General features: G+C 51.4%; 4 protein-coding genes across 4 annotated transcripts; 2 read left to right on the top strand and 2 right to left on the bottom strand.

Annotated features, from left to right (window-relative positions):
* Positions 1-3,974: 3,974 nt before the first annotated feature.
* Positions 3,975-4,841, top strand: GLRG_11684 (uncharacterized protein; the record flags this gene model as incomplete). The annotated part of the gene is made up of 1 exon (XM_008102354.1): positions 3,975-4,841. One exon carries the CDS (start codon positions 3,975-3,977, stop codon positions 4,839-4,841), a length of 867 nt encoding a protein of 288 aa, XP_008100545.1.
* Positions 4,842-6,252: 1,411 nt separating this feature from the next.
* On the bottom strand, positions 6,253-6,783 carry GLRG_11685 (uncharacterized protein; the record flags this gene model as incomplete). The annotated part of the gene is made up of 2 exons (XM_008102355.1): positions 6,253-6,519; positions 6,631-6,783. 2 exons carry the CDS (start codon positions 6,781-6,783, stop codon positions 6,253-6,255), a joined length of 420 nt encoding a protein of 139 aa, XP_008100546.1.
* A 1,699-nt stretch (positions 6,784-8,482) lies between these two features.
* GLRG_11686 (uncharacterized protein) lies at positions 8,483-10,824 on the bottom strand (the record flags this gene model as incomplete). Its single annotated transcript, XM_008102356.1, has 2 exons — positions 8,483-9,505; positions 9,568-10,824. The coding sequence occupies 2 exons, from the start codon at positions 10,822-10,824 to the stop codon at positions 8,483-8,485; spliced, it is 2,280 nt and encodes a 759-aa protein (XP_008100547.1).
* Positions 10,825-17,938: 7,114 nt separating this feature from the next.
* GLRG_11687 (uncharacterized protein) lies at positions 17,939-18,646 on the top strand (the record flags this gene model as incomplete). Its single annotated transcript, XM_008102357.1, has 1 exon — positions 17,939-18,646. One exon carries the CDS (start codon positions 17,939-17,941, stop codon positions 18,644-18,646), a length of 708 nt encoding a protein of 235 aa, XP_008100548.1.
* Positions 18,647-19,199: the final 553 nt, after the last annotated feature.

The raw sequence follows: 19,199 nt of genomic DNA on the forward strand, positions 1-19,199 counted from the left end.
TTTTTCTATAAAAGATCACTCCTTATATAAGGATTTATAAAATAAAAAGCTACCTAATATAGATGTCTTTACTTTTAATAAGTAATATTTATTTATCTTATTCTAAGGTATTATACCTAACTTTAGTATAGCTAAATATTTAATACCTAGATATAAGTAGTATCTTACTTTTTACTAATATATAAATAGGAATCTAGTTATAAATAAGTTATAAGTAAGTAAAGTAAAAATCTACTTTAGTAGTAGTAACTACTTTAAATTATAAGAGCTACTTAAGATACTAACCCCTTTTAGTATCCTAATGTTAAATATAGTAGAATAACACGTAAATTAGCTAGTAAATATATAGTTGCCCTATAGCAAATCTTTAAGGAATAGGTAGTAAATTAGCCCTACTATTAGGGGTACCTTTACTAATAATATTACTAGCATTAGCCTAGGATTTCCTAACTAAGAAATAGAAGGTTTTCCTTAGAGATGTGTGGTTGACTACGACCGAGAACCTGCGATGTTAACGACTCTGAAGAGAACTGGTTGATAGGTTGCTAAGTTCTAAGATCGTTGCTGGTAACGACAGATCACGAGATGTTGCGGGCGATAATGATGACGGCCTGACTGGGCCATAGAGGAAGAGCTTGACTACTTGGCTATTGTTGCTGTCTTTTGTTTGTGTGGCGAGTTACCTGAGGTGTGTCACTTTCTCTCAATTACTGGTCAGCGAAGCTGGTCGGCGGTTCTTGAGAGGATGCTTCGACAGCAGACTGCCAAGCTGCTTTCTCTCTAACTGTTCATCCTGTTCAGGAATCCAGCGTCAGCCTCCGAAGTAGCAGCTTGCCCGTGACAGTTTGCTATTGGGACTGTTCTGTATATATAACAGGTCCATGTTGAGACTTGGCGGGACGTAGAATGTCCTCTGAAGTTAGCATCTTGGTTGCACCCTCCATGCACTTGCAACGACCCTTGCCTGCGGTGCCTAAAGACTAAAAGTATTCTAGAACTAACACAGGAGCCCTATAATGCTTCCTCCGAGTACTTCCACACATATATGGCCAATTCCATCCAGGAAGCACTCCCATGCAACACGCTGGTGCCAAATCTTCGTCGACATTCACATTAGTCTTTGACCCCTGAATGGAGATAGAAGCTCGGTGACGAAGCTCCTTCTTCCATAGCCTCACTTTAGCGGCATTAATGACTGGAAAGACAGCTTTTTCGGGTGGCTGGATTCTGTATTGATAGCTACATCTAGGAAAGGCACCTACATGCTTCGTGTAGAACCTCAGAACGGCCCAAGAGCAAGGCAGAAGCTTCACAACGACCCCGGGGTTCTGACCAAGAGCATCAATACCCAGCCAGGAGGCTCACAGGAGCATGAAAAAGGGGATAAGGAGGCCCGTTTCGTCCCGAGTAAGCTGCTGGTGAAGTTTCTCTTGGGGAATAGCACCTTAGAAATGATAGACTAAATGCAGCCATGCCGCATCATCAATTGTTTTCTCTTGATTCGCACCAACTTGAGCGGAGGAAGATTAGGTAAATTGCTACACATTCTCGTAGGAATACCCTCAAAAGGGAGAGGCACTACCAACTCATTTGAAATGTCCCTCCGCGTGCCGCTCCAAATTGTTGCTTGCAGGGAGTGAACATGGCACGGCCTTTGGCATCTGGCTCTGGACCACTGCTACCGATGCCTACTGGGATCTTGCCTGGCAACCGAGCCCAGTGTAGACAAATCAGTACTCTCAAGGCAATACTTCAAGTGAAGATGCCAATGGACAAGCGGACAAGCCCAACTTGGTGCAGGGCACAGTATCTCAAGTAGGTCCATTCTGTCAAGACTTCTCGGCACAGAGTCAGATCTGGCCGCCTTTCGTTCACGTTCAACAACGGTAACCAGCCCGGCTGTATTCAGCTGGGGTATGTTATTCGAAAAATTGCTCAGTGCTGCGTTATTCGATGACCGAAGTGATTGATCTCTGGTTGCTGGAAAGGCACCGCTCACTAGCTGCCCTATCTAGGTCCAATCAAGAGGGAACAAGACCGAAAACTACTGGAGACACCGTGGCGCCCTGAAGTCGCAATGCCATCTTGCCCAATTACCAAGTCATGATATTTAAGGGCACTCCATTCCCTCCCTCCAATGCATTGCCAAGATCTGGCTGGTTTGTCGTTGGAGGCAAAATAGTCCTTGAGGAAGACCAACTTAAGACGTCGCCTTCACATCCACAAGTCCAATTCCACATGGCATCAGGCTTCTTGCAACCCATACAACACCATAAAGCTCAATTCCTGCCACCGTCACGGTAGGGGGGCCAAATCCAGATGATTATCCATCCTGAACCTAACCTTGACAGATTCAATAACCAAGTCCGCGAAGGTTAGTGTTTATTTTTGGTTAGACAAGAAATCAGCGTAATTGTTTGCTTGCTAAGCTTCTATGCTGCAGCAAGTCTTTAATCCCCCCTTGGTTAACTAGCTAGACGTCTATATCTTGAATGCGGTGTTATCTTTGTTCCTGGGTGACGAGGGCATTGGAGCCGGAGGGTTTTGAAGGCACGAATGCGTCTCCTTTTGCATTACGAATCCTAAGCATCACAGCAATAAGCCCAAGGGGTGGCTTTTTCGGGGAAACACGCAAGCACACATGTATGATGCGTCAATACTATCAATGGCATGCATGCCTGATCTCGGGGAGCTGCTATATATGAACCCCTAAGCCGATAGTTCTTCACAGGGCTGGCGGCGCAATAGTAGCATGGTAAACTTGCGATTAAGTTTACGGGGCCGGGACTGATCAGAAAGATAATCAGGTGCGATTCGGCTGGCTGACATGTACCTCCTGGATAGTACCCAGTCATATCGTCATTCAACCCTACGGACACCGAGATCGTGCCGTCAAGGCTGTCGTGAGCCGCGAATTGTCATTGCGGCAATTGAGGGTCGTTGAGGTGGGAGGATGCGCGGTCGGTTCTTGGAGAGCGCCATGAGGTACCTTTGCTTCGGAGTACATACGGCATGTGCATGTACCCATGACGTAATGCAGTGAGTGAGTGCAGTCAGCAGAGACGTGGACCGACCTGCACATTTTAGCACCACCAATCAGCAGAGATCCGACTGCCTATTTCGGCAATTCGTCTTGGTATGAATGAAGCACATGCCGTTGATGATGCTCTGAAGGGAAGGAATGGTTATGAGCCCTGTATTGAAACCCGGGCGGTTGGAAACCACTTCTTGCTGGCTGCATTGAACTCGCTCGGATTTAAAATCTGAAGGAGGAAGCTTCTGTTTTCTGCCTTCCTTTCCTGTCCTAGGTAGAGGAGTGCTAGCGGAGTACGGACAGACACTGTGTGCGTTAGTGGATAGGATGGTGCAGCGTCACTGTGCGGGGTTGCGAGCACACGGCTTTGGACGAGGAAGGAAGAGACTCTGAGAGAAGGCATGTAAGGAAGGAAGGTCCTTTGAATCCATTTCGCCGGCGCACCATTACATCTTTTCGAACTTGGGCAAGACTTTTCTTTATTTCGTCTTTCGTCCTTGAGGTGCAACCGAAGAGGCCTGCCTACTTGCTTTGACAGTTGATAATCTTCTCCTCCTTTCTGTCTTGTGTCTCTCTGTCCGTGCTAGTCTCTGCAGAGCTCCTCTCGCGCCGTCGTCTGCCACCCTAAGTAACCCTGCCTTCGCTGATCAGCGCTCTTTTGCCCACTATGGCCGACCAAGGACCCCTTCCCCCGCCCGTAGGTGTCTTTTCCTTGATATCCATCTTATATCACAGCACCTATCTAGCTTCATGAATGACAGCTACATCCTCAGATATGAATCAGGTCCAAATAGCTCATCCTCATCAACTCCGTGGCTTGGAAATGAGTAATTGGACACTAACACGCTTTAGAACTTCATAGATACCTTTCCGTATCGACCGACACCTACGACGGCAAATGTGCGGCACTATGTCCAGAACACCGTGATCCCAACACACGATGCGCAGCCGGTCGACCCGTCGCGAGCTTCGGCCCACCTGCTCAGCAATCTCCAAGCTGAGCATCGACTTCCGACGTCATTCGCGCCACCAGAGCCAGCTTCTTCGATCCACCACCGCCACCTCCTTTGCCACCACCTCCCCCTTCGCTGCTCCTGTGCCTTTCGCTCAAGAATTGGCTGACCGACTGAACCAGCGTCGCCAAGCCCTGGATAGGGCTCCTGTCGGACCACCTCGCCCTCCTCCATTGCCGCCAGCCCCTATCCCAGCAGGCCCGGCTCCTTTCGCCGCCCAGCTCGCCGCCCGCCTGGAGGATATCCGCCGCCGTCGCCAATTAGATAATGAGTCGTCGGATGTAAGCGAGCCTGAGCAGGAACTCCACAGCAGGTCTCCTCCTTTCCCCAGCATGAACGACTTGGACGATCTCGACCGGGGCAGTGACTCACCCCCCGCACAGTCGCCCGATTACATCCCTCTCCCCAACGATGACGCCTTCCGCTTCAGTTCCCCTTCCCCTACCTCCCGTGATCCTCCAAACGACGACGAACGAAACCGTCCCGACGAGCTTGGCCTTTCTGGCTCCGACCTCGAAGAGGTGGCGGTTTCCCTGGCCCGACGTCGGGCCTGCCCCCGGCCATACGCTTCTGTAGATATCGCAGTCGACCAAGTCTCCCGTGGTGCCGCCTCCTCCACTTCCAGACGTCTCTACCGCGCCGCCAACTTCTTCACTCCCTCCCAGAGGGCTGCCGCCACCCGGGAAGCTGGACGGGCCACCAGAGCCATTTTGGAGCGCTTTGCCGACGGAAATGCCGTCGCCGCCGCCGCCGTCGAAATCAGCGAGGGTTCTCCAATGGACAGCGGGCGCTAGAGCGGGAGCGACAGTGAGGATGAACTGGCGTGAAAGCCCGTCAGAGGACTTGGTCGTTGTTGTAGAAGAACCCTGTGACGTACTTTTGCCGGTTCTTCTGCTGCTCTGTGTCTTTCGTAATTCCTATCAGGTGTTTTCTCATGTCTCGGGTGTGCCTGGTCATGATGGCGCAATTTTTGTTGTTTTATTTGCTTCCTAAATGATGTATCGTTTATCTAGCGGGCTAGCTTCGACTGGTCGCATCTCCTTGCTTGCTAGCCAAGGAGCCGCCTACGCAACCTCATTGCTTGAGCCAGGATTTCACAAATAGAATAAAAGAAAATGACCCAAGTGTTCACGTCTCGTTGAGCGTGCGATAAGAGATGAAGCCGGCTGATATGATGTCTCAGTAGCTCGTTTGAAGCTATCAGGCCGTGATTCTTGATAAAGGACGGCTTTAATTTAATAATAAAAGGGTAAAGAAAGGTGACCTAAATCTCATCTCAGAAGTTCAAAGATGAACGACAGTAATTCATTCATACGTTGAAGACTTCAAGCGCTCACCCTCAAGAACCCAAATTGATCTCAAGACCCTGGGGATTCGAATGACTTGTTCAAAGTTGAAAATCTTTTTCGGATCCATTTCTCCCCTACTGTGAAACCTCCTAGATAGACTATGAACCCTTTCCAAAGTCTCCGGTCACTCATCGCGCAACCCAAGCCAAGACAGCAACAAAACCGAAGGAAATCCTTCAATGGCATTTGGGACCAGCTGCTGAAGAGCACGTTAAACCAAATTGAACGAAGGCTTCAAAGGCCATTCATGCGTTTCTCCTGCTGTGTACCCTTTTGCTGAAGGGACCATGACACTGAAATATCTCCTCCGATGGGCATTACGAACAGCTGCTAAATAGTATGTCATCCAAATTAAACCAAGCCAAAAGATCACACTCCCCGCACTCCTCCTCCTGTTTGACGCCTTGATGAGAAGACTGCGAAAACGAAGTGCCGCCCTCCATCTTTTGCCTTGAAACTGTGATCCGGAGCCAGCTGATTATTAACCTCAGAGAGCATTTGACCTTCAAAGCATGCTTTCCTTTTCTTCTCTTCACCTTTTGACTACAAGGTATGCACTGGCTTGCGGCGACCAAGTGCTCATAGCGACGTCGCTCTTCGATGCCTTCAGGTACAGCAGTTCACCGCCTGCAGCCACACCTTGTCGACTCGCATACAACGGCAAGGAGTCCTCGCCAAGTCTCCTCCGATTCGGATCAAGATTGGAGCAATCGAAGAGATCAAACTGCCGTTCTTCGAGACGCCGCCCGCAGCGCCCCCGCCACACAAACATTTCCACCACGCTCCGCGAACTCGGCAGGCCCCGACTGAAGCAAGTGCACATCTTGTTGAACTCCTAATACCGTAGCCTGTAGGCCTATGCCGAGTTTGCCGCCGGATTCTCGGCAGCTAGACGATTCCTTTCCTGACGAAGTCGTTTGGCTGCTTCCCTCTCGTTTAGCGTGTCGATAATTGCGCCGATGCCCATGAGGCTGGATACGAGACGCGTCGCCTCCTTCGTTCTGTCGACGAGGACCCCGACGTCCCCTTCGCCTAGGTCAGCATCGAAAACCAAAGATCTGCCGTCCGTAGCCATGTCCGGCATCAGGACGAAAGTCGCGTAGTGCAGGGTGTACAAACCGTACTCGTCAGGCCAATCGTGGAAGAGCGAGGTGAAGAGGCGTCACAGAGACAGTAGGCGAGTCGGCGAGCCCGCGTGTCTGTTCGACGAGGGGAAGATGCAGCGTAACTGGACCTCGGAATCGACAGGCAGGGTCGGGCAGCGCTCCAGAATCCAACGGATCATATGATCCTGGCCGATAAGGGCGGCGGCATGCAGTGGTGTCGCAAAAGTGGGAACAGGGAAGTCGGTAGAGGTCGTAACATGGTGGCCGGAGACCAGTGCCATGGCACGAGAAGGCGGATGCCGAGAAAGAATTTCTTCAGGTGTGATGGTACTTGAGAAAGTGGGCTTTGAAGGATCTCGAGGCGGCCTGACACGACCGCCTCCATAAGAAAACTTTCGCGATAGCGCGCGGTGGGGCTGATGGACGCAAGGCGCGCTAGGATCAGCATGGTAGACGCAGGGTGGGAGGGGGTTAAGGTGATATGTAAGTCACCTACCCAGTCGGATCAGGACTCAGCCATGGATCACGGTATCGTTTCATCGTGTGCAGAAGGTGGTCCTGGGCTGAGATTAGTGAGGTATTTACCTCAGTATTTGCAGCGACGTCGATGACGAGGGATTGACTGTAGAGCAGGGGATTGGCGATATCGCGCCAACGTCGGCAGGTAGCAGCCAGCCGGGCCATGTCGGCCAGGCCAGTCGACTGACGAGACTCTTGCATCGTGGAAGACGGATGTGTAATGGGCAAGACAGGCGCTATTGCATGTAGAATTTCGGAGAGAAGTTGCGTAAACCCCATGTTGGCGTTCTCCCGACGTTGCCTATTGCGCTGGTCATGCCGCAAGGCGTCAGTTGGTGGATCCAGAGATGATCAAGTGCGAATGCGGCAAACTTTCGGGACCAGTATTAGTGGCACAGGGCACTCACTCGCAATGATTGATACGACTGAGGTAATTAGTTGATGCTGGAAGTATGTATGGGTGGTACGAGGTAAAGTTGAGTTGGTCGGCAGTCAATAATCGAGGTGTGTCCGCAGAGCATAGTTGAATGAAAATGTGGAAGAGGGAAGGAATGAAGCTGAGTTGATTGGAGCATCGATGCAGCTGGCGCCACTTGCCGCCCCCAGTGGAGTGAGTACGCATCTACCTAGCACTGACTTTGCACGACAACGGCTCCACCGACGGCAAAGCTTGCCGAGACGAACGTCGGCCAGGATTGATTGCGACAGAGTGCCGATTCTCCCATGATACCTACCACCAGGGGCTTGTTTCCCGGCTGACTTTTGTGGAAGAAATAGGGGTTGATGGAGTTTTCTAGAACACCCCGGGTCGAATGTCAACGGTGCAGTTTATCATACCTGCTCGCCCGTTGGAGGCGCCGAGTTTCGTGCTGGTGTGATTTTCTGTCCCGAGGCGCAACAGCCTGAGTCGGGAGATGCTCGAGCAGTCGGGTGCAACAGATTCGGCCACTCTCGGAGAGGTAACAAGAGTTGTGCCATAGAGGGCATAGATAGCTGAAGAACGGTGACTCTAACAGTGTTCAGCAGTAGACACCACGACTCAGGTGCCAAGCCTCAGTAGAATAGTAGTCACACAAGCAATAGATAGACCCATAGACTGAATAGGAACCTTATGTGAGAACATGGAGATGACAAGCAATGGGACAACACTTGATACCTAGCTAGTAAGTATGTAGTATTACCTCTCTCTTCTCTTCTTTCCATGTCTTCTTGTCTAATGCTGTACTGTCATGCTAATTATTATTCACCAAGAAAGCAAACGATATGTTATCGATGCTTGAGAACCACCAATCGATCGAATTAGATGCTCAAGTGCAAACCGTAGGCTTGTGTGGCCTGCCCAACCAACTGATAAGAAGAAAAAATGTCCACCTGAGCACCTGAATCATCACAGCAGACACTGAGAGAACTCTTCCGTCCCAACATGCATGCATCACAGCTAAGCCATGTGTACGCGCGTCATCACTCCGACCATGATTGTATCTGTGCAAGACCATCGCGCACAAGCTGCAGTCCCTCCTGCTGCCGCACCAGCACTTCATCCTGTCGCTTGCGCACCGCGCTTGCCTGTAAGGCCCGCATTTCTGCCGTCGCGCTGCCCATGGCACCCTGAAGCGCTTCCTTGGCTCGAGCCAGTTCCTCGTGCACCTCGCCAGATGTTGCCGCACTAGGCCCCGTACCCCGGAGAGCTGATGTCAGTAGGACTGTGGTCGCATTTATGGCTTCGGCAATTTTGGATTGCGAAGCATTGCTGCTATGTTGTGCAATCAGAGTTGCCGACTTCCTTGCGGCTTGCTGGACAGCGTCAAGGAACTCAGTCGCAGCAACTTTCTCGTTGCTCTCCTCCACAGCAGCTTTGGTCTCGTGTACTCTGGCAATTGCCGCGTGGAGCCTTGCTTCACTAACCGCCTCTTTGTGCCTGGTGTACAGTAGCCTGCATCTCGTCTGCTCAAGAACATCGTCCGAGCAGGCGAATGCACTGGCCTGTTTGCTGACCCCAAGCGCCCAGTCAGTCAGAGCAGCGTGCTTGGTAGGGCGGTCATCATCCTCATCTGACGACAAGATCCGTTTACGTTTACGGCCGTGAGTCACGAGGTCCAGAGTCTGGGCTGGCGGGTGTAGACTTGGTCGGGAGTCGGTGGGCGCCATACCTGGTGAGCTAAGTCTGACAAGTGTGCGACGCTGTGCCATGGCTATCAATGACTTTCCGACTCGGGTCGCCTCGAGGCTGAAGGCTTCAGAGTCACTGGAGATTGAAGAGATTGGTCTGACTCCCAGTCGGCCCTTGCGTAGATAAAGACGTGCTCCTCTCTCATGATCGAACGTGTTTTGTAGCGCTTGATGATCGGGCAGCATGGCAAGCAGGCTCTTGCGCTCTTCTTCTTGGTCCATGTGTCTAGGGATGCATTTGCCGCCTATAAGACGTCGAATCACGCCAATGGTGTAGACACCGCAGCTGACTGAGTCGAGCTGTTGTGGGCAGGCCTAGAGAAGCAATTGGTAAGCACAGAATCCTGTTGGGGCGATGGATAGGCTGGGCTGCTTACAGCTTCTACAAACTCAATTGTGCTACCGGGACAAGCTTCTCGCAACAACATGTCAAGTAGTCTTTTTACGCGGACCGAGCGACGGGCGCTGAACAAAGGGTCGAAGTGATTGACAGCAACATGAGATGCCCCTACCAGAACTTGCACGGCGGTCCAGTGCCCACTGTCCCGATGATGAACCGGTGCGTAAATTGTGCACTGCTCAAGCTTCCGGTGAAGAATCTCGGGAAGTTTCAGACCCGTTCCATCAGGCAGCCAGGCGTCGATGGAGAGGAGGAGTGGGTCAATCAGGATGATCTTCTGATGCGCCAGCTCTCCCGCTGATGGCATCGCAGACCAGAGCGTGTACCAAAGGACGTCGTCGTGCAAGCAGACGTTATTGCTCAATTGCTCTTGGATGCGCAGAAACAGGGCGACGCTGGATGGTAAGAGATGAAGACCAGGCGGGCCAACGGCCAAGTCTGTATCCGTGACATCAATGACGTTAATGTCTGGGGTGGGGATTGTGAATTTGATAGGCGCGGGCAAATCTTGGGCGCCGGCGTCGTCTTCAATAATGACAGCATTACTGGGCGTGGCCTCGGGTATGGGGATCTGATTCTCATCCGTCACAGATAGAGAGCCAAGCGACAGATCGGCCACGTTGAACTGGAATTCCCCGCCAAGGTCACTATCGTTGTCTGAGCCCAGGTCTGCAAATCCACCCAAAGCTCCTCTAAAGCCACCGTCATCGTTGTCGTGGTTCCAGAGAGGCGAGGGCGATGATGGCGGGTCCTGCTCGGCAGTGATATGCCGGCACATCTGGGCCGGTAGGTCCTCCATTTCGGAGTCTTCGTTTCTGGAGGCTGCACGCTGTTTCGCCTGGGCGGAGCTGTGGTGCCAGAAAAAATCTCTGTTTGCCAGCTCAGCAGACCTAGCAGTCAGGATAGGAGGATGATTTCCAGACATCAGCTTGGCGGCTTCAAGGAGGTCTCCCCTATCTTCCCAGAGCGATGAAAGTGGAACGCCAAGCTTTATTGCCTTTTGGGTAATAGAACGCAGACTAACAACAATGTTCATACCTGGAATCTCATGCTGCTTGCTTCGGTACCTTGGCGGGAGCCAGGCATCACGGGAGCCCCAGAGGCTGTCAAGCTCTTTGATGCAGTTGACCTTGTGCTTGGAGCGCTTGAGCGCATTTCGTTGTGTCTTGATCTCGATCTCCAGGGTCTTCTGATCGGCTGAGCTCAGATTCTTAACCATCATCTGTGTAGCCATCTGGATCTTGGGTTCCTGCAGGGCGACGCTACGCACAGCATTGTGACGAGCGTTTTCGGGGTACGATAAGAGAGTGTCGGCGACCGAACCGGCAAGCTTCCTAGCATCAAGCGTTTTGTGGTCGACTACAGCCGAGAGGAGGCCCTTTGTCTGGTTTCAAAGACGGGTTAGCAGTGTGGCGCTGATAACACAAGAGAACAAGGGGAAGGGGGTTCGAAGGGGAGATGATTGGAGGGGAGAGGGGAGTGATTATGGGCGAGGGCATTGTTGACAAGACTCACAATAGCCTGGTTGTCGGTCAGGACTCGGCCGACGGGACCTGGACCGGAACCAGGCGTTGCACGAGACATCTTCCGCTGAGCGCTATGACGGGAGCCCAAAGGATGAAGGTTGCGACTGGTTGAACCTGTTGAATCGATGAAATCCAAAACTGCGATCAGATGACGCAGGTAGTCCAGTCGACTGTCTGTTTTGAAAAGAGAGAATCAAGGTGTGAAGAGTAGTGGCGGAATTTAAGGGACCAAGAACAGCAGGCGCAGAGTCCGATGATCACTGATGACTCCGGGTGTGGTCGAAGTGTGGTTGGGGAGGGGGGAAGGTGCGGGGCTCAGAGGAAGGGACATCCCAAAGCTGCCTGCCTGTCTGGCCCACACGGAAAGATCGTGGCAGCTGATAAGTTTAATGGAGTGTTGTTCTGGATACATGTATGTCGCGTGACAAAATTGACAATGGTAGCTATGTCTCTTTGCCCCGGTTGCCAGGTGGGAGGAGTAGGTGCCTCTTGTGGAAAATCCCAGTGGCGCCATAGAACAGGCGAAATGCTGCAATGCACCGTAACGAGAATTCAAAGCATCAGAAGGTTAGAAGTACCCTGCAGCCAACTTGTGGTTTTCCACCAAGCATAGTGCTTCTTCTGACTCCAGCGTGTTTGATTACACGCCACGTATGAGAGCTCCCGCACATATCCCGTGGCATCAATGCTGAAGGTGATACTGTTCTGTGAGACACGTCATCCTCGTTGTATAACGAACCCAAAATCATTTTCAGGGGCACGGGAAACCCAAAACATGTCAGTGGCCGTTGTGTTGATATTTGCTGTTGGGCGCAGTCGTTGTGCTTCGTGTAGCGGCTCGTGGCTCGCCCGCGGTGGTGGCGGTAGTCTCGTTTACTGACACGCCGTGTTATTACGGCTTGCTCTCTCGAAGATTTCGTGGCCAGGCCTACTCTACAGCCACGCGTGGGCCTCTTTGAAAGCAGAATCAATGCCTGGCACTATGCCCATGCTGATCTTCAAAAGATTTCGTTCTCGCAGGTCGAGGTTGCCGAAATCCCGTGGCTAGTGGCTGCAGGACACAGGTCATTAACAACAAGAAGACTAACGAGCAATATGGAAGGGACCAAAGCATGACGGTAGGTAACATATCATTCCTTGACAGGATACGAGGTAGGACAGCAGAAATTACATTGGGAAAGTTAGCTGAAAGACAAAATAATGCAGGAGAACCGCAAGTAGAGGCGACAGAAAGCAGACTCGGAGACTAAGCTGTCAGAACAAATACGGTGCGGTAGAATGATCAATGGCAGAATTGCCAGGTTTGGCAGAATGACTAGAGAGATGACGGGGAGAGTACAGCGCTTAAAGTTAGAAGATTTACCTACTTCATCATCACATCATCATCAGTTCGTTCCTAAGGTAACTAATAACCAGGCGCCGTAATAGTCGCCGCACTCTGCTGCACCATGCTCGGCAATTGGTTCTCTTACGCCTTTCAGTTTCACATTCGGAGTGACGATATTCTGCCGGAGACCTTTGGTATCCAGACAGAAGTTAACTACATGCGAGAGTTGGCTAGCAAAGTACCGCCACATCCTACTACTATACTAATGGCCCTAGCCACCTTGCCGCTGTGGAAAGACGTGATGGTGTGGGGATTGACTTTGCTGAAGACACGCAGCAAAGATACGGTTTCCTTGCTGAAAAACTGCCTCCCGCTGGGCAAGTCAGCCAGTCTCAAAGTCCTGCCGTCGCTTTTCTTCATCCAATTGAACATTATTGCTGACTGACTTTGAGTAGGGGAAGTAGCTGTTGTCCTGCTCTGTGCTGCCTCGTTGGTCTCGTGTCTGTCCCCACTAGAGGGCAATCGTGAGGTGTCTCGACGGTTGAAGACAACTTTCTCGTCAGACGACTCGACAGGGATGCGGTAGCACGGTCGGGTGCGGCAGACGATGTTGGGGTCAGGCTCGATCGAGGGTCATTCGTCGAAGTTGGAACAAATCAGAGTAGTATTATTAGCAAAGAGTATCTGTAGTTCTTGAAGGACAGATTACTCGCATGGCGCTGGTCGAGCTGCCAGTGCCTGTCAAAGTGTGCTTTTGCTGGCTGTTGCAGCGAACTGTTACGCATAGTCGGCTCCATAGGTCATGCCGGTGGGGCATGCCCATCTGACGGGTAAAGGCATCGTAGGCCCCAAGTGCTGTGGTGAATTGAAGGTACGGAGCAAAGGAGAGGATGCCAAAGACAGGCAAAGATATTTCCCAGGTGAGCAGTAAGGAATGTGGCAGGGGGAAGGGTGGTCGCGGAAGATGTACCTTTGCTTGGCTCTTACCCCACAGGACTTGGAGGTGACATGGATAGGCGGGTGGGGGTGGGTGGGTCTCTGCTCTGTACCCCAAGCTTAGGGAGTACCAAAGTGACGCGGTCGCAGTCGCTCGCCCTGCCCACCCACTCCAAGTGGGCAGAGAGGCGCACAGGCAGGCAGTTCAGAGAAAGGCGGAGTGTAAGCTGTGCAAATGACGGATGATGATGATGTGTAAGCTGATTCTACCTGTGTTGTGTTGTATTGTGAAGCGAAAATTAATTAATCCCTTTTGCGAAATGTTTGTAAGTAGGGAAAAGCGGAAAGGTGGCAGAGGGAAGGGTCACTCTGTTGTTCCTAAGGCAAGGTGACATCACCAATGTTGTGGCACAGCTGCACAGCAGGAAAGGCAATAGGGGTGTGCCTAAGTGTGAAGTGTGGTGGAGGAAGGATGGAATTGTGTACCTGACTCTTGCTAGGTGGATCTAACAAAGTACTGGTACAATCGACTTTAAGGCAGACGATGATTTCTGCCTTATGTCGTAAAACGAACTTAAGGCATTAACAATTTAGGCCTTAAAGTGGGACACCGTCCTAAAGAAGCACTAACACATGACATTGAGGTGAGAGATTGGCTGATAAGCTAAGCTTACGCTAGCTTTTTCTTTCTTCTAGGGCACACACACCTGGGCCTAGCCAGCACTTTGTACTAAGAAGAATAGGGCACACTTATCACTAACAACAGAGCAAGCTGGCTATAAAACGATTGAGTACCTACGCAAAATTGAGTCCTGCGAAACAATCAGCTATTAGCAAGCAAGCTGCTTTAAGAAATCCGTCGCAGCGGCGGTAAAAATAAAATAGAGATGCCTCCTCCTGAGCTGTTATACTAAATCCTCGCGAGCTCCACAATCGTCGACATTGCGGCTTTCACACAAGCAAACCGTACAGCATACGCCGTCGCCACGCCGGCGCTTTTCTCTCGCGCTGTACTGCACGACCAGGTTCTGCACGCCAAGCCTGCGACCTGCAACGCGTATTGCCCTGCGGTGGACGAAGAGACGCCTCTCCCGTACACGCTCCGAATCGTCGCGTCTGGTAATCTAGACAATCTCCATCGTCTTGTCACAGCCGGCGCCCATTTAGGGCACTTCAGAGTTCCCTACTGCAACCATCCCATTGAGTACGAAGTGACCTCACACAACCTTAGACCAATAAGACTACAACAATCCATGCTAACTATCTAATAGCTGTCGGTAATCATTTGCAGATACCCACATTTAGGTTATGTGAGGTCACTTCGCACTCAATGGGATAGTAACATCTGGAGCGGCTCCGGCTGTTTGCCTTGGTCAATCACTACGCCTCTCCACGTTGCAGCAGCTGCTGGAGACAGCCATTCCATTCGCTACCTACTATCGCATAACGTTCTGGTTGATGACATGGCCTTTAGAAGCTGTCTATGTCCTTCTTGCTATATAGATAGCCTTACACATCCTGATTGCTATGGCTGGTCGACAATGTCGGGGATGCCTTCAGCAACACCATTGCACTCTGCTATTGCCCACAACGCGAGTGACGACGTCATCCTTCTTCTCATTGACTGCGGTTCTGTTTGGGATCTCCCCCTTGTCTATTTTCACGGCGTCACTGCACTTCCTATAATGGCTGCTAACGGCCGCACTGGCCTCCTTAACATGATAGCTACCCGAGGCCTTACCAGACGAGACTGGCCAGACCACTTGGGTTATCGAGCACTACACCATGCTGTATGCTGCTCTGCAGTTAACTCTGATGTCAAATCAGCCTTGAATCTTTTTAAGGCACTCAACCGCGTTGGTGCGAGACTGCATGACTCCCGCCCAAGCTCGCAGCATCACTACGCCCCAGCGCGCAGGTTGGTTGCCAGCTTTCGGCAAGTGACGTATTCAACAGGTGCAACAAAGCCTATTTCGTCACTCTATCTCGCGTCTTATGGAGCATGGATGGAAACAAATTGGAAATCACGGAGCGGAGCATTGTTGGACATTGACGATGAAGAGTCTTTGACGGGCTGCCGCCAGCTCCACCGCTTCCGGAACACGCAATCACACGAGAAGACAAGGCTCTGGCCTGCGTATTATGACAAGTGTTGCTACAAGAACCAATATCGCAATCAACCTAGAAGTCGAAAAGAAAAGACAAGATGATGGAATTTCAAAGGTGCCAGCGGATTTACTGTTTACGGCCAGGCAGAAACCATCTCGACACGACCTTTGGCGGTGTTGGCCGGCCACAGCAGACTCGACTAGACCTGACTTGAGCTGGAGATCACTTCTATGCGAGATGGCTCCAACCGAGAGAAACAGTGCATGGCGTGCGGGGTGGCTGTGCGGGCGTACTCGGGAGCAGCGAAATGAAACACGATGATATCTGGTTCAGCTGCTGCTCTATTGCAGCGCGTGGTCGGCCTTTGGCATGTCGTCATGTACCTAACCACTGAGGAAGGTACCCACGGGTACCTATAGGACAAGTTTAGTGGATTCCGAGGGGTCCTCCCCAGTGAGGGCATAAGTAGCTGTTCCTCCTATCTTCCTCCCTATGTGTCTGTCTGTGATCTGTCAATTGTCTGCCTATTCCCTGTCTGCTTTCTGTCCTTCAGCTGTCCTCTGTCTGTCCTTCGTCTTTCGTGTCTTTGTGCTAGTTAGTCTCTTCAACCACGTCCTTTTGTTCAATTTTCTTGTCCTAGTGCTTCTCCTGGCGCTGTCACTGTCGCTATGGATTATGCTGTAAGTCCTAATAGCTAATGCCCTAGCATGGAGTACTAATAGACACGTGTAGTATTTCCCCCGTCTCTATGAGCAGAATGTTGGGTTGGTTACAGCCCCGTCCCAGGAACGAACGTCAGCCTTCTTCAATACCCACATGCAACCCGCCCTCGCATCGGCTGGTGCTATTAGACACACGAGGAACCTGGCGCACGAGTTGCAGCAACATGGCCAGCTTCTCTGGGACGAGCTACAACAGCAAGTACTCCTACCTGCGCCTAATACACCACATTATGACAACCTCATATACTCGAGGGAGAACTGGCCGCAGGGAGATTGGGTTCCCCGTGACCGAAGGGGAGACAACTGGGCCAACAAGACTGATAACGTTAGCAACATGGCCGAGTTCACTAAGGCTTGGGTCGCCGCGAGATCGTTGCCGGAGTTCACCTGGACTTTGGAACAGATGTAGGCCCAGAGTGGCATCCTCTATGACGGTCATGTGGCCGCACATCACCTCCCATGGCACGCGCAACGCCCTCCAAGACCTCAAGCGGCAGATCAGGGAGAGCGGCACAAGACGCCAACAATGTCACCCCCGAGGACCAAGGTGACGAGCTAGAGCGTGGCAACAGAGATCCTGCTGACGTGAGGGCTGATCCCTTTGACAACAACTTTGGGTTTGGAAACATTGGCGAGGAATTCGGATGTGACGATGCCGGCCTTGATCTCGGAGGCGATCGTTGTGGCCTTGACAAAGACAGCCTCAGCCCGAATCCAACGACTTGGTGTTCCCTGAGGAGAGAACTGTCGTAGAGAACCCCAAGTTGCCAGAGCTCACTCCTGGCGCCGCCGCCCGCAACAACCACGCCTCATCAGAACTAAACGCGCCCCCGCCAACCTCGCAGATCCATCACCCAACCAGCCTCATGTCCTCAAGCTTCAATTCAGGACTACGCCACCCCCGCCCCCAACGCCAAGCCCTGCGACACCCGGCAACGCGCCAGCGGGAGATCACCTCCCTCCAGAGACACATCCAGAGACACATCCAGAGGTCCCTCCGTTTATTTCAAGCGTCTGCTAGGCACCTGTCTCGGGAGGAGATCAAAGAGCTAGCCCACATCGTGCTGGAATAGGTGCAGGCCCAGCTTGGCGAGAAAGACAAGGAAGACAACAATAAAGACAAGTAATGTTTTCTTGTTTAGACTGATGTGTTTTTTGTTTCGTGTTTAATGTGATTAATGTGTTCTTTTATGCTATTACCCCTATAAGGGTTCATTAAGTCTGCACTTACTGTTTCGACTCGAGTTGTAGTCACATGGCAGCAAAGTAAAGAATTTGAAAAGGACCTTGGCTAGCAGTGAGCCTAGGGATCATGGATGATATGTTGCTGGTCCGGTGGTGGTTAGGACTGTGAAGAACTGACGTCCAACAACCAGATATAAAAGCCCTCAGAATGGATTTCAAAACCAGTCTATTTCTCATATTCTCAAGCGGAAAAACCGGTCAACCCTCGTTTCTCAATTCCCCTCGTTCAGGGATGAACAGATCAATACCCTCAATTCTAACAGGCAATTGACTCATCACTGGGAGACTGAACACGGTTTGTAAGTAGGTGTAATTAAATATGCAGCTTGCCGAATCACAGCAAATTAGGGGTAAGCAAGCAAACGGGCACAACAAACAAACAAGAAGGAATAAAAGGATTGAGAATATTTCATCTTCACCACCATCAGCTTGACAAGCTCACTCATGCTAAACACGTGTTCGAACGATCCCATGCCAGACGGCATGGCTCGGCTCCAGCTAAAGAGGCGCCTCCGTGCCTCTCGTCCCGCCACAACAACAAAGACAACAGCAACAGCAACGACCAAAGCAATAAGACTACCACGCTCTCCCTATACCCGGGCCAAAACCATCACAACTGTCCTCCAAAGCCTCCGGCGGCCGGACGGAGAGGGCCCGTACGTCCATGGCAAACAAATCTCCTTTTTCAACGGCCGGAACAAGGACGACTGGAATAGGATGCTGCCGGATCCCAACCACCGCGACAATATCAGCGCGTTCCTGAAGGCGCCAAAGGCGGGAAAGCAGAGCTGGGTGGGCTTCTTCAGCTGTCCGCAGCGCAGCTGGGTTGGCTCTGGTAACGCCTATAAGTCGGCCGACTGGCATTGCTTTGCGGCCATGGTTGTCGCGGACGGGCGGGAGTGTGGCAAGCACCTGCTGTTATATGATAACGACGCCAAGGCCGGTGTTGAGACGGCCAGCGGCCGTATCACGGATGTCCTCTGGGGCCTACAAAAGAGCCTCTGGGAGGCTGCGTGTAAGTCGGGCCGCTACACGCTGTGGTACTCGACAGATCAGAGCCATGCTGGGACTGATATGTGTCTACGGCACGCACTCGAGAAAGTGCAGGAGTGGGCCGCGTTACAGGATCAGACGCTCGACAGCGAGAGCGACACCCGTCTGTCGGGCTTTGTGAAGCTTTTCAAGAAGTAACGGGCGGTGGAATATGCATGTAGATCCGATTCCACGCTGGGGGGCGTACGACTCACGAGCGGGAAGGGTAAAAAAACGCATTGCTGGTTCAGGGCTGGCTTGGACAAACAACCAGTGCGCTAAGAATGTAGACTAGATATGCATCGGACGGATTAAATTCATTACAGTGTGTCTGTCTCGGGGTCTGTTATCTCTAGATCTAATAGTTTTTGGAGAATGATGGTAAAGAAGATGTGTAGAATGAATGTAGAGCGCGTTTCAACCAAGGATTTGGGGAGATCAATCTTAGATACTAGGTGCAAGCGTATGGCCAAATCTCACGCGAAACTAATGATGCTAATAACAGGGCACTAATCCCACATTATATCACATATAGTATAGGTTTTTTTCTACAAGAGATATACCAACGGTCACTAGTGGGATATATCTATATCAGTTGGGAACGACGTGGCATGTCCCCCCTCCCTAACCTTGCGTGGCCAAGGATGTCCCGATTTCGGCGATGCCCCCCGATATCTCCCATCTTAATCTTATGGCGCATGCCTGATGATGT

This window comes from Colletotrichum graminicola, assembly GCF_000149035.1.
Source record: "Colletotrichum graminicola M1.001 genomic scaffold supercont1.105, whole genome shotgun sequence".
NCBI lineage: Eukaryota > Fungi > Ascomycota > Sordariomycetes > Glomerellales > Glomerellaceae > Colletotrichum > Colletotrichum graminicola.